The sequence below is a fragment of the Panthera onca genome, chromosome A1 (assembly GCF_046562875.1).
Source record: "Panthera onca isolate mPanOnc1 chromosome A1, mPanOnc1 haplotype 2, whole genome shotgun sequence".
Taxonomy (NCBI): Eukaryota; Metazoa; Chordata; class Mammalia; order Carnivora; family Felidae; genus Panthera; species Panthera onca.
The window spans coordinates 68054604-68069221 of record NC_138339.1 but is presented as its reverse complement, the minus strand read 5'-3'; the positions used below and the strand labels follow the sequence as shown (position 1 = coordinate 68069221).

Below are 14618 nucleotides of genomic sequence, written 5' to 3'. Positions count from 1 at the left end.
GGCAAGGAGTAAGAAAGAGTAAGTTTTGAGGTGTGTGGGAGTACCCTGAAAGGGGAAAGAAAAAGCGTAGAAATGAAAAGGGTCTTGGTTTAATTCTTCTTTGTATCCAGAGGCAGCTCTCCAAAACCATCCCGACAAGCCACTGCCTCACCCCTCATCTCGTAAAACCTTCAGAAGGGGACGCACATGAAAGGCAGAGCAGATTCTATCTCTTTCCAGATTTGCCCTTCGGTCTACTTTTGGGGCTCTGAGAACACATGAATTAACATGAACCAGGGAAAACATTCAAAAGTAGGCCTCTCCAATGATGAGCCAAGCCAGTTACCTTACAGCTTGCATATTTATTGAACAAAGACTACTAAAATAGCTAAAATACACTGGGTACTTGTGAGTGCATCAGTAAAGATCACATTGTTACAAAAGCCTGCATTTTCAGCAGCGCACAACTGCAACTCTACATAAATGCCACAGATGCAGAATACTGTTTTCTTGCTCTATTTACACAGCTGATATACCTATTCTAACAAAGGAGGGAGGAGGAAAATGCACAAGAAACTCAGGCCAGTGGGGGAGCAAGAAGAGAAAGAAGAAGTTACATGCATCATCTGTGTTAACAGTCAGAAGCATGACAGGGCGGGACAGAGCCTGCCTTGTCAAAGGAAGAGCTACAAGACGGTTATATAAAAATTAAGGTGGGCTTTCAGACTGGCTAACACAACAACAATCCATGAGAAGATGGTATTGTCTGATTTTATTTTTGTTTATCCATTTCATTGGGAGCAAGGACAAAAATGTAAAATCTACACCTTGCTTCTCAAAACTGCCGGAAAAGAGTGCTCTGCCTTTTTAAAAAAAATTTTTTTATAGATAGGTTTTCCAACTTGACTTTTGGGAACGGTGTAATTTGCATATACCTACTCAGATGCCAGTGTTTTGGATTTTTTTCTGGAGGGCATGTATTTTAAAAGTTTGCCCTTCCCCCCCCCCCCCCCCCCATATCCTTTCAAACAAAAAGAACCAAAAGAGACACCTAAAAATGCCTGTCAAATTATTGCTTGTCTTTCTCTAAGCTAGGCAGGCGAGGCTACCGGAAAGAAGAGATTTGGTAAGTAAGTTACAGTTTTGTGATTGCTCCCGCTCCACTGACTGCATGTCCATGAGCGCCAGCCAATGAGACGTGAGTCTCTTACTCTCTCTGGTAGCATTCGCCAACCTACCACGCTGAAGAAGAAAGCCACACTGAAGACACGAGGAAAACAAGTCAATCCGGTCTAGAGAACAACATTCAGGGAAACAGAGTACCAACACCTTCTTAGAACATGGAAATAAAATATAACTCCGTCAGAGCTACCTCGCCAAGGAGCATGTTGAAAGTCCAAAATAGCACCATTCATCAGTGTCTCAGGTCCTGTGGCAGCATCTCGGTCACTTACCACAAGGAAACAATGAGTTTCAAACTACTTCTATACATCAAAAGAGTACATGGATAAAATATAGAGATATACAGACAATTGATGAACATAAACTACTAGGCTTGTTACATCTAAATGAAAAAAAAAATGGGGACTCTCAGCCTCTGCAAGAAGCAGTAGGGAGCTGTGTGAGTGAAAAGGCAGGAGTGGACCGGTTGTGTGACAGCAGAGGGAGTCTGAGTTGTGGAAGACATCGTCATCGAGAACCAGGCCTGAAGGCCCACCTGTAAGGGTTGTAAACGTGGATTCACAGTGTGAAATTCTGAGCGTTTTCACTTGAGTCAGAATGATTAAAAACTGGTTTGATGATACCTATTTGTCCACTGTAAATTCTCTAAAGCAAGGCTCAGAGTCCCATAGTTTCTTCTTATACTTGATGATTTACACAGAAAAAAATCCCATATATGATACCATGACCTCATCAATACCCATACACCATATGTAATACAAATGGAGGTGTTAACGATTAAAAAGAGTGGAGGTAACTGATGCCTGGGGAGTGGAGTTCACTGCTGCCAAGTGGAGTCAGGGAGGCAGCCTCAATCTTGTCATCCTTCTTGCGGTTCACCTCCTTGGGGACAGGAAGGCTTCCCTGAAAAGCAGGTGGACCCACACACAAACAGATGGACACACACACACACACACAAAAGGCACTTAGTCATGCTTGTGAAACCATTTGAAATTTTTTGCCTCTCCCTCCCGCCTTTTATCCTTGAACTCCCCATGTTTTGCAGAGTTTACATATTAAACACAGTTCGCCTGAATGTAAATATTAGGTCTGTGGGGGCATGAAGTAATTAAACACTAGCTGCCTTGGCTTCAGTAGAATCAAGTGCTTCTCTGATGGCTGTGCCCAGCCATGTGGGAGGCAGCATTCCCCAGAGTCAGGTTTCTGAGGACAGTTTCTAGTATCAGACAGGGCCCAACATGAGGTTGGGTAAGAGGTGCTCATGAGCGTTAATACATTTTGCTTAAAGCATTCAATGGCTGTGGAGGTGGGTAATTGCCTGTTTGACAACATATAATAAAAAAATGTTTAAAAGAATATCACAGCTTGTACAGATGTAATTTATGTATGGTTCATTCTCTGAACACCTGGCCCAGTCCATGTGGGTCTGATAATCAGAATCACAAGCGATACCAAAGGTGGGAGTGGGAAAGAGGAAGACAGTGTGAAACGCAGGCCAGGAGAGAGTGAGATCAGCAAGTTTGGCTTGGGGCTATTCTAAATCTGTCCTCACAAGCCTGATAAGTGAGGTGTTTGTGCTTCTTTCTAGAATAATCCAACTGCAATGTGACTGATGCTCCATCAAGCACCCGTGAGGAGAAGCTCTCCATCATAACCAAACAGCAAGAGGGCAGGTCAAGGAAGCCCATTTGCCCAAGGTGTAATTGAAAAATATAGGGCTAACCCTGTATGCCCCAATCAGATATGAAAATAGTGATTTGACAACAGTCTGTCTGTCAGCCAAACCATTAATTGCTGTAGTTGTCTCAGGTACATTATCCAATATGGTTTTAAGAGATTTTTTTTTCCCTTTTTGCTCAGGTGACATATTCCAATAGGACATTTATAACAAGCTATTTTGACTGGATATGAGTAAAGTAATAATCTTGCTCTGAGGTCTGTAAATTATGGCATTTGAATTTCTTTTTAAGAAGAATTCAGAAGTCAGGGACTTTAAAACAACTTGAAATTGAATAAATGTTTTCAGCAGCCCCAGGATGAACTAAATGTAATAGATAATTTAGCTTTAATAAGTCTTATTTACTGTATAGATTTTTCATGTTAAACATCTGGTATACCTAAATTTGGGTTTAAAAATTTCAGACTCTGCGAGCATACTACATTTCCGGATGTATAGAAAATCTACTCAGTATGTACTTCAGTGTTCCAGTCTTAGACTGTGATTTAGAAGTTGTTTTGGCACAACTAAATAGCAATAGGACAAAATCAGAAAATTGAATTAAAATATAATTACCACTCACACACAATTAAGGATCTAGGTAAGTTTCCAAAATCATTATATTGGGGAGTCTTTTACAGTTGTGAAAATAAATTTAATCATGACGTTTTGGCATATAACCCCAAGATTTTTTTAAAAATCCACTATAATCCTGGTGCTTTTAAAATGTGTGTTCTTGCTCCTCTATCAGCCATCAGCACGTTTCAAGATATGGAAGACTTAGGCTTTGAATAAATGAAGAATTCAATGGCTGCCAATTATCACAGGCCAGGAAAGGAAATCAAAAGTTCTTAAGTGTTATTTCACTCAACTGCACTCTATACGTGACCGGTCTTAAAGTTGCTTACTTTAGTTCATACTTTGTTCGTTAATATAGAGTGAATATATAGAACATTTGTCTCTACGTAAGTCTCTGTCTTAATGATCTTTTACCTCCGTGGAAAATACACAGCAAAACCAAATGAAGAGTTGGGTGGGATTCTGGGTAATTTGGGGAGAGGTCTTTCCAGACCAAAAAATACGAAGGAGATTATTTCAGATTTGAAAGTACCATTTTTACTGTTTTTTTCTCTTCTGAGCCCCCCCAAACATTTATGTCTTCTTTAATTTTTCATGTTCTGAGTGCCTACTGTGGCTTGAGTACTCAGATTTTAAGGCTACCAAGATTAAAACAGAGGCAGAAACAGTCCCTGTCCATCCTGCCCTTCGGCAACTTGCTGTATAGGAGATACCCAAGTGACTGGACACTGCAAGGAAGTGGCGGTAAGCCATGCAGGCAGGTGTGCTAGCAAAGCACCCTGAGGGACCACAACCCAACAAGCCTAGGGGGAGAGGAGCTCCTGGGGAGAAAAAGTAATGCACATCCTCCCTCTGGAGGCTGGAATTTACTAGATTTTAGCCCTTAATCCCTGTCCCTCATTTTTTGAAAAAAAGAATAAAGTCTGCACCCACTGAAGCAACTGTAGGCTTCTGCAGCAAGGGGAAGACTACAATGTAGTCTTATTTCTCCAGAAGTTAGGCCTTGTAAGAATTCAGGCAAAACTAATCCTATCTTCCTCCATTATCCAGCACATAATGGCTGCCAAGGACTGAGGATCTTCAGCAACCTAGAAGGCTGGAGAAGCAGGAACAGACGTGTCCAGTGACTTCCACAGACCGATGCTCCTGTGGCTCATCTACCTCAAGCTGGGTGGCCCCTCTCTGCTGAGGACTGTTAGTGTATGAATCCCCCAATTACTCAGTAATGTGGCTCAGATCAAGTAAGTCAAAATTATTTTTCTCTATTATGCAAAGATATGCTTTTCTACAAAGAAAGTGCTTGGGAAGGACAAATATGCTTAAAGTACTCTTCACATATGAAGAGAGGAAAGAGATTAACAGAAGACCTGAATCTCAGGATTCATTGTGCCAACCTCCTGGAGGATGCCTCAGTGGAGGCAAGGCCAATGACCTGGATGGGCCTTCTAAGAAAAAGGGAGGCATTGTTGACCTCATTGAAGAACTTGCCTAGTCTTGTCACTCTGGTTGATGTCACCAGTATCAAGGACTTCCAGATGGCTGAATGGGACAGAAATAATGAAAACACTATACTCTCTTTACCCCTTCCATTATCATGTCTTACCCTCAGCTGCTTGGACGAATTATGCCCTGAGCTTCTCAGTAAAGGATGTCGAGAGTTACACTACTGCTGTTGGTAAGGTGACGGTGTGGCAGTGTGGTAGGGTTGCGTTGAGGCGGCATGGTGCAGGGGCTGTGCTAGGGGGGTGGTTGAGTGGTAGGTGGTGGTGGGGAGGTAGTCTGGTGAGATGGGGTGTGTGTGTGTCGTAAGTAAAGCTCCAGTACACTAGCTCACCTCCATCCCAGCTCTATAAGACAGCACAAGTGTAGCTAGAGCATGGCCAGAATCATTTTGTTCACCCACTTTCCTACTAGTGGTTTCACTCTGCACCGGCAGAAGTTCTCTGAAAGACTAAAAGTGATTTAGAACTGTTTTCTCTTAATGCAAACTGCCAGTTGACACAATCTCTTCAAGTTCTGCCTGTCAGTAAAAGGGAACTGCTGAAACCATTTAGTGTAAGTAAGAATTTCTCAAACATTAAAAAGTCAATAAGATCTGGGAAGGCCTCACCATTTGTCAATTACACTTATGAAACTTTTAAATGGAAATTTTATTTTCAGTGCACTTTTTCTTTCTTAATTGCAAAATCAACAGGTCAGTGGTAAAAAGTACAGTCCTCCTCCTTAAGGTCAAATTGATATTTACCTTAACAGCAAAGTCCAAAGGTATCTACCCTAAAAACTGTTGCTGTTGGAAATGGTGCTAAAATCCAAAATGTAAATTTGACAGATTTTCTTAAGGCAGAAAATTGTCATACCTAAGATGTCAGAACAATGAAAGCATGTTTGTAGAAAATATTTTTAGGCCTAAAAATTAGAAGAAAGAAAAATAATAGTTTTTTACGTTCCTTCTGTTTTGTTTCCTGGGGAATTTCATCAGACATTTGGGCACTATTACCAGACAAAAGTGTCATCATCTTCTACCTTTAAGATATTTTTCAGTTTAATCACCATACAGGAATTTATCTACCCAAGTATGGAACAAATTGAAAACCTGTAAAATGTACATTGGATAAATTGATTCCACGATTCTTATATGATATATATATAAGAACCTTGTATATATATATATATATATGTACATATATATGTGTACATATATATATATACACACACATATATATACATATACACACATATTAGTATATTTTATTTCCAAAGTTATAACAGTATCATGTCAATGGATTATTATTGTAGACTAGATGGATATTAAAAAAGACACTGATTTTTTTTAATTGCCTTGAAATTGAAAAAAAAATTAACAAAATGGTAGGTAGGGATCTTACCTTAGGAAGCCTTCCCTCCATTTCCTTATTTGGAAATGGTTCTTGACTGACCCAGACAGAGAGCTCTGGGTAATAAACCTACAGAGACATAAAAGCACACACATTCAAATTAAAAACAGCATCCACTCTGAAACCACACAGGATCAACTTCATGAGCTCAGTCTCCCTCAGTGTCACTTATTTCCTGATGGCAACTTGGAGCACTGGGGAAGCCCATTCACCTCTTTCAGACTGTTGTGTGCTTCCAAATGTATACTGCATTCAGGAGAGTTCTGGCTCAGTGTCTCCCAGGACTAAGTCCCAACAGAACAAAGATGTCAATCAGTGTTACCTTTAGCATGCTAAATGGCAGCCTTATGACATGACTGGCTGAGCAAACTAAGTACTGGGGAGGCCTAACTTTCAAAGCAACCTATGATAAATATGCTTGCAAAACTCCGTGAGATAAATGTGCCACACACCCATAAAACACTGTTAAGGGTTATTCTGATAATTGATTATAAAGTTCAACATTATGCACAAAGCATGAGGGCAGGAACAAGCGGCCTGCATTCTCCCCAGGTCCATGTGGCCCCTGGCAACACTGTCCCGTGCCTGAAAGTAGCAAAGTGTCCAAGAGAGAGGCAGGGAGATGGGCAGCATCACCATGAATGACTCAGAGAATAGCAGCTGATGAATCTGGGGGTGGGGGCAGAGCTGGGACAAGGTGGAGAGCGTGAGTCAAACTGAGTAATTCTTCTCTAAATATACAGAGGGTATTATCATAAGAAGGTTGCTGACCAGCTGTTCTCCATCTCTGGGAAAGACAGGAGTAGGGGGTTAGGAATTAAATTACAACATGGATTTAGGTCAGCTATAAGGAAGGACTTGGCATAAGAATTGTTAAATTACTGAAAGAATTTAAAGAAGAAAAACTGTGAAATTTCCTTCAAGAAATTTAGAAACAGAATCTAACAGCCATCTGCCAGAGTTAATTCACATTTGATATAGCCTGGCTTGAAGGGAGGGGAGAGGACGGGAGAAAATTAGATAAGATTCCCTCCAGATCTGATTCACTAAATGCTCTAAATAAGCCTCACATTTAATAAATAATATTGAGAAGCACATCTCACTACTAGGTTAACACGCAGAGGTAACATCTTTGGTTTTGGAAGCAGAGATGTGGTAGCCTAGTCACTGGGCTAAGTGTAATGTTTTCAGTGTCCCAGGTAATCCGCTTGGTCAGGGGGCCTGAGGTAGGAGCAGTGGATGGCTGTGTTGATTCTTTGGGGGTAGTTTAACAGTACCCATCTTTGCCATACTCCAGGAACGTTTATGGCACATCCCAGTTAGTTTTGCATATATCACCCTAATATATCCTGACAATAAACCTGTAAATAGGTCTTCTCATTTCAGAGATGAGAAAACAAAAACTCAAAAAGGTCACCCACTTGCCCAAAGCCACAAGTGAGTGGAGAATAGGACATGAACTAAAACTAGATTTCCAGATTCTAAACATCAGTTCTTCCCACTACCCCGATGCCCTCAAATCACCCCAGAATGCAAATTGCCTATCACCTCTCTTGTATCTTAAATATTTGAGAGCTCATCCTGCAAGAACTGGACCTATTTTCGTACTCTGGACAGGTCTGCTTTCTGGGCCACGTGGTTCCCCCAACCTGAACCTCCTTTCTTTTGTTCAGCTTTCCCCTCCTGTGCTCAGATCCTTCTGGGAGAATTCTACCACCTGCCTCATTTGGGACAGACAAGTCACCCCTGACACTCCCTCTAACCGGGAATGGGGGAAGACCACAAAATTGCAATCTAAAATATATAAGCTTTTTTTAGGGCTTAAAACAATGTCACAGCATACAAAGTACCAATTAGTGCTTAATTTAAGGAGGTTCCCAACTGGAACCAACTGTAGATTCACGTAATATAAATATAAAATGATTACATTTTTACATTACTACCTTTAAAAACATGCTTTAAGTACAATTTCAAATATTACACATATAGCGAGAAATGAAGTGCCATTGCAAACCAAAAATGTTGACACAAATACATGTAAAAACTTATGCACACGGACACGATGAGAAGTAACATCAAGTAAATGTTGTATCTCTTTTCTTGAGCTTTTCTGTGACACTCCATTTTAACAAAATGACACTGCTTCAGCATTTAACTTCCCAGGTTCAAAGCATCACTATGAAAGCCGCTCAAGTCCAATCTGCAGGGATAAATAGCTTGCCTCATAAAAAATTTTGCTTGTTACTTTTACAATTTGTTTTTTCTAAGAACTTTCCTTTTTTTTTTTTTAAATAAAAACAATGATTTTTTTTTTTTTTTTTTTTTTTTTTTTTTTGCCAAAGAACTCAGGAACATGAGTATCTGATAGTAAAACCCACAACTAAGGAAACTTCCTCCCCTAACCCAAATTTGTCCTTTTGAAACATATTTAATTTAGCCATGAATTGACCAAGGGCATTTTTTAGTGTTTGAATCATAAAGTAATCATTGTGTTCTTTAGGAAAAAGAAATGTCACTTTGGCCTTGTGGTAAATTCTTCCAGTCTCCTTGAGACTCAGAACTTTAAGCCAAAAATGGCAGGGATAGAGAAATCTTAGTTACATTCTTAAAACTTGCTTGGTCTCTAAGAACTCAGCATACCCTTGGCTATAGCATCTAAAGTGGATGTTTAACCTTTTTTGGATTTGGAGAAAGTTGGTAGATTACTGGAAATATACTACCTACATTACAGCTTGGTTCTTTTTCATACTAGTGGTGTTTTGAGACTCTAAAACAAAGGACTTAAGGGAAAAGATCTAGGACAACCATTACCCTTGCTTTCCAATACCTCAGAATGCCTTTGCCTATGCATGCATTCACTTCAAGTATGGGAAGCACCTGCAGTGTGCCAGGACACTGCTAGATTCTAGAGACTCTGCAAGAAGAGAAATACAGTTCCTGCCTCTTAGGAGCGCAAATCTAGTTGTGCCGGCGGTGGGGGGTGGGCGGGCTTGATGACAGACCTTCTAAAAAGATCATTTTATAGAAGGGTGTTCTACGGGCCGAATTGTGCATCCCTCACATACAAAATTCCTGTCAGAAACCTACCCCCCAGTTGGAATGTGGGTATGTTTGGAGATAGGGTTTTTAAAGAGGCAGTTAAGTTAAAATGAGTTCATCAGGGTGGGTCCTAACCCAATAAAACTGGTGTCTTTATCAGGAGGAAATGAGGACACGGACACACATAGAGGAAAGACTACGTGAGGACACAGGGAGATGATGACCATCGACAAGCCAAGGAAACAGCCTCAGAATAAACCAGCCTTGCCGACAGGTTGACCTCAGAGTTCCAGACTCCAGAACTGTGGGAAAACAAACGTACTCTGTCTTGACAGCCCTAGCAAATTAATAGTGTGCTTTAAGTGCAATTAACAAAAACGTATAGGTTATGTCAAATACAATAGTTGTTGGAACCGGTCTCCACAGGCTAAAGAAACAAAACCAACACTCAGCAAACCATCAGTTGTGCTGTCATCAGAGGAAATGGGGATGGCAGTGAGCAGATCTGGGAGGGCATCCAACGGTTACCAGACGCAAGCCAAGGAAGATAGTGGGTTCAGGGTAAGGATGTAATGAGGTCCATGTGGGAAAGCACCCAATGGCCAGGAGGTCTCACTGCAGCTCTCAGTGGCCATAATAGCAATAGCACAAATGCAACCCCACAGGCTGCTGTACCCAGTCTTTTACCTGGTTCTGAATATCAGGTGCTGGTAATATATGGGTCAGAAAACAGGTAAGTTGATCTGTCTTCCTGAAGTCCATCTGTTCCTGCTGGACCCTAACCCTGTTCATTCTTTTTGGTCCTGGTCAACTGATGCTCCAAAGGTGGACACATGGCTTCAACTCATTCTATTCACTCAGTTTTCTGAATTCAAGTTCATGTTTTTCATGAAGGCCAATTAATCGAATTTTTTCTTTTTTAAACTTCATTGAGTTCTCTGTTGTTGGTAGTGGTTTACATCTCAGAAATGTAAGCGTTCTGAGTAATACACATGGCAGTACAAAACTATTGTTTTATTAAACAAGTAAACCAAAGTTTGCCATAATCTTCCCAATAGAAGACTGCATTCTTTTATCAAGAAGATACATATTCTTTTAAATTATTCTATATATTCCATATATAAAATAGTTGTTTGCTCTTGCTCAAGCAAAATCCTCAAAACCCTCTGGAATACTATTCTTCCAGAAGTCAGGAATCAGAGAAACAAACCATATCCTCAACAATTAAGAAAACCTGAGAGTTTGAGAAAATACAGAGGCAAGGAAAATTTTACTGTTAAAAGTTTTGCTTGAATTCTGGGAAAGGCTGAGTGTTCATGCTTGTCACTGAATATATTAATTATTACTTGGTATCCAGATTAGAAAAATAAAATGTGGGGGGAGTCAGAGACAACTCCTGCAAGGTCCTAAAACCACACAAACTAGATTATCATTTAAATTCTTTAAACCTCTCCTAAGCTTTTCATTTAAAATCTTGCAGCATGTTTTCCAATAGTATGGTCCACACACAGAATCAAACAAATTGGCATGTTTCCTGGTTCTAAATTTGTATTTTCCTCTCTTCACTTCTCTCTTTAGCAGTAGCTCTTTGAAGAAAATGACCCTCAAAGGAAGGTTCATGGCCATTTCAGAGCCAGAACATCACATATGTATATGGAGCTTACTTATTAATTGGTTAACATACCTTCTTAGCAACCTGCTATGAAGATGTTGCATGGCTTGGTTGTTAATGACCACAATTATTCTATCCTTGGTGGAGTTCTGTGTGCTTAAGGAATGCACACACATGGCCCTTTTATGACTTAACAAGGACAGGTGCCCACCCCCTGCAATTAGGAAAACAGACCAGGGCAGCAGGTGTCCAACCTGCATAATTAATTCTTCAAACGGCAAAGTAGCATATTTCGTAATCTCTGCCAACTAAACAGTATGTGTGTGTGTCTGCGTGTGTACATGTTCTGTTCCGACTAATTGGCTGGGAGGTCATGAAAGAGGGTACTGTATTACAAGGAGAATTTATATGCATATACATGTACTTCATTTCTGCAGATACCTTTTGAAGTGGTGCTGTTAAGAATCTCCCTCAAAAGCTAGTCTGCTCCCAGGTGTTGCTGGCCATGTGAGAGGGCAGGATGTAAACTGAAACCATAAATGAGTTACAAGGATCATTTTCTCTCAACAGCATTACATCAAAGATCAGATGGTGCCAAAAGATGATGCACTCAGCTCCCTCTCTCTAGAGACCTAGTCTTAGCGATCCGCCTAACCCTGCGAGTGCTGTCTGGAGATGGAGCACACCATGGAGGAAATGCCCTGCAACCAGAAGACATAAAAAGACAGAACACTGGGCCATTCAGATAACATATGTCACCTGTGCGCACTCTGGAAAGCAGAGCAAGTGTTAGTTGGTGCCCAAGTTGGCAAACATTCTTGTTTGGGAACTAAATGAAACATGCAGCCACCTAAATGCCACACACACACACAGAAGCTGGCTGCGGTAACAATGGGTAATTACAGAGAAAGCATTGCAAACACCTGACTATTGCACTCAGCCATAAGTGCCGTCCTGCTAGAAAGGAAACCAGGACCTTTTAGGGCACTGCTGTATTACAGCACCTGCTGACACTCTCAGCTCTTCTGTGGCCCGACAAGTTCTCAACCTGTAGAAACAGGGGTAGAGGAGACAACGGGCTCTCAAGAAGATGATGAGAGCTCACACTGGCTAAGCCCACTGGCATGAGCTTTGCTTTGGGTGCGTGTGTCCACTATGGGCACGGAAAACGTCCACGTTTTATTCCCATGCAGCGTGTTACTACCTGTTACAGGCAGGCGAGAGATTTAGAATTCTTTACTTTGTGAGTTGGGGTGTCTGAGACAAGCTGTGTAGACTTTCATAGTAGAATTCTTTAAATTCACTCTGCTCGTCATGAAGCCATCTTGAGAGGCCGCTGATGAATATGTGGGAACCTGACAGCTGTGGAATTTTATTTCTAGATTTCAAGGAGGCAGAGAAAGGAAAAGGAAATCTCCTCGCTGGCAACAAAACGAAAGTGTTTACATGTGAAATTAATCGTCAGCGCAAAGAGCTTTCCCAGTCACTCTGTTCCACAATATAATATGCTGCTTGTTTAGCTGCTGAGTCTTTAAAATTTTGATTTCTAAGAATAATAGCAAAGACTTTCGAGAGGAGCCACGAATCAAGTCGGGAGCAAGCCACAAAAGGTTAACACAATGATCCAACTTTGCTTTGCCACCACTATCTGAGACTGTTGTGTGATTTTTCAGGCTTTGATGGTGCCTGGTTTAAGGCAGGCTGCAGCGACAGCTGGCTAATTTGAGCGTGGTGAACACCGAGGTCAGCTGCAAACGTGTGTTGCGCAAACTCCTCCTCTCACCCCTGCCTCATTCCTTTCCAACAGGAACATGCTCAGCACAAAGCAATCCACCTAAAGACTCCATAAATCCAAAAAAGGGAGTTACTGATCGAGGAATTCTCAGATTTCTGCCAAGGCACCCTCCCCTGGGCTGGAGGTCAGCCTGGTACAGTAATCCGAGCCAAACTGTGGACTGGACTCAAGGAATTAAGTTGAATGCTTCAAATCTTGACTTTTAATGGACGATTTTTCTTTTCGGTGATGAAGACAAAACAAAGTACAAACAGCTGATAACAGCCCAAAGTAAACCAGAAGAATAAGTACGAGAACAAAGCTTGGACACAAATCTCATAAGGGATATCTAAGGAGAGATTTTTCCAAACAAAGGGAAAAAATAAAGCAGCTTTTTAAAGCTCTGGTTTGAGATTAAGCAGTTTGTGAATGAACAATAAGAAAGTAAAGGCCACAAAACAAGATATTTGCTCTTTTCAGCAGAAAAAAAAAATACTGGCCTTTGTTAACTAGCAGCAAAACAAAAAAAAAGGGGGGGGGGCCCTCAGGCTTAATTTAAGCACAGCATAAGTTTTTCCTTGACCCCATGACCTCAACAAATATGTTAATAAAATCTTTTACCTCCCTGGAGTGGAACCAGACTAAATATTTACTTAACACATTGGGTTTCTAAGTCTGGACCACCTTATTCCTTCATACAAATTGGGATTTACTTGTAATTAAGAAATTAGAAACACTATATTTTGCAATGTTTCTCCTACTTTTAAGATGAAAGATGAGAAGGGAGGGGACGAAGAAAAGGAAGGCCCTGGGGGTGGGGGGAGAAAGGGAGAAAAAGAAGAAAACTATACTGCGCTCACTATGACAAAGGGCACTTGTGAATTTCTGCATGGTATTTTCTGTCACAAACGAGGGTAATGCTGCTGATATGCTTTCCAATATCAGACATCTGGAGCTAGCAGGACTTTTTCCAAGCACATTCCAAGGTTAATAGGAAACATCTCGTCTTGCTTTTATTAGCTGGTTTAAGTAATGTTAGGTATGCTGAGTTTCACCTTCAAATAACTATAAGAAGTCTGATTTCTACACACCAAGAATGCCATTTTTTCTTTCCTCTTGTCCCAAAGTATGTGCTACTCACGAAAACCTTATGAAAATTTTCACCAACATAAAAGTCCTCCAAAATCAGTTTCTTTCGTTAAAGGCTTCAAAGACTAGTATTTTTTTTTTTTAATTTTTTTTCAACGTTTTTTATTTATTTTTGGGACAGAGAGAGACAGAGCATGAACGGGGGAGGGGCAGAGAGAGAGGGAGACACAGAATCGGAAACAGGCTCCAGGCTCCGAGCCATCAGCCCAGAGCCTGACGCGGGGCTCGAACTCACGGACTGCGAGATAGTGACCTGGCTGAAGTCGGACGCTTAACCAACTGCGCCACCCAGGCGCCCCTAGTATTTTTTTTTTTTTTTTTATCTAGACCTAAGAATTTTGGACTTTTCTTGCTCTAGGTGGATGATGAGATAGCCAGTTGCTTTTGAGGAGTTTGTGGAAACATCAAAGCATTCCTTTTGCTGACAAGTTCAAGACTGAATTTTCCAGAAAGTGTGCATTTTGTCCCCAAGTGCTCATTCCCAAAGAAATCACTCACTCTTCCCATCGGTGTGCCCTCTTCTACTGGCAGCTGCAAATCCCCCAGCCCAAGCCACTCTGCAGCTCCATGCTTGCCCCACACTGCCTTGGTCATTTAACGACTGCTACCTCTTCAACAGTATCATAACAGATCACCAAATTTGGAGGGAAAAAGTCATTTCTATTGCAAGAGGCTATAATTAAAAGTAGTTTA

The 14618-nt window shown here is 41.0% G+C and overlaps 1 protein-coding gene and 1 long non-coding RNA gene across 3 annotated transcripts in view; one reads left to right on the top strand and one right to left on the bottom strand.

The window, feature by feature from the left end:
• Window positions 1-321: 321 nt before the first annotated feature.
• NREP (neuronal regeneration related protein) overlaps window positions 322-14618 on the bottom strand; it is a 28218-nt gene continuing 13921 nt past the window's right edge. The window contains exons 3-4 of the mRNA XM_060635211.3: window positions 6343-6420; window positions 322-2064 (exon numbers count right to left, since the gene is read on the bottom strand). Coding sequence (XP_060491194.1) covers window positions 1939-2064; window positions 6343-6420 — 204 coding nt within the window. The 3' untranslated portion in view covers window positions 322-1938. The remainder of the gene's footprint in view (window positions 2065-6342; window positions 6421-14618) is intronic.
• LOC132681093 (uncharacterized) lies at window positions 4378-13406 on the top strand. 2 transcript variants are annotated; one of them, XR_014138103.1, is made up of 3 exons: window positions 4378-5132; window positions 9551-9951; window positions 11440-13406. It is a non-coding gene; the product is annotated as an uncharacterized LOC132681093 (long non-coding RNA). The 2 variants fall into 2 exon arrangements; XR_014138102.1 differs by having other exon boundaries at window positions 9551-13406.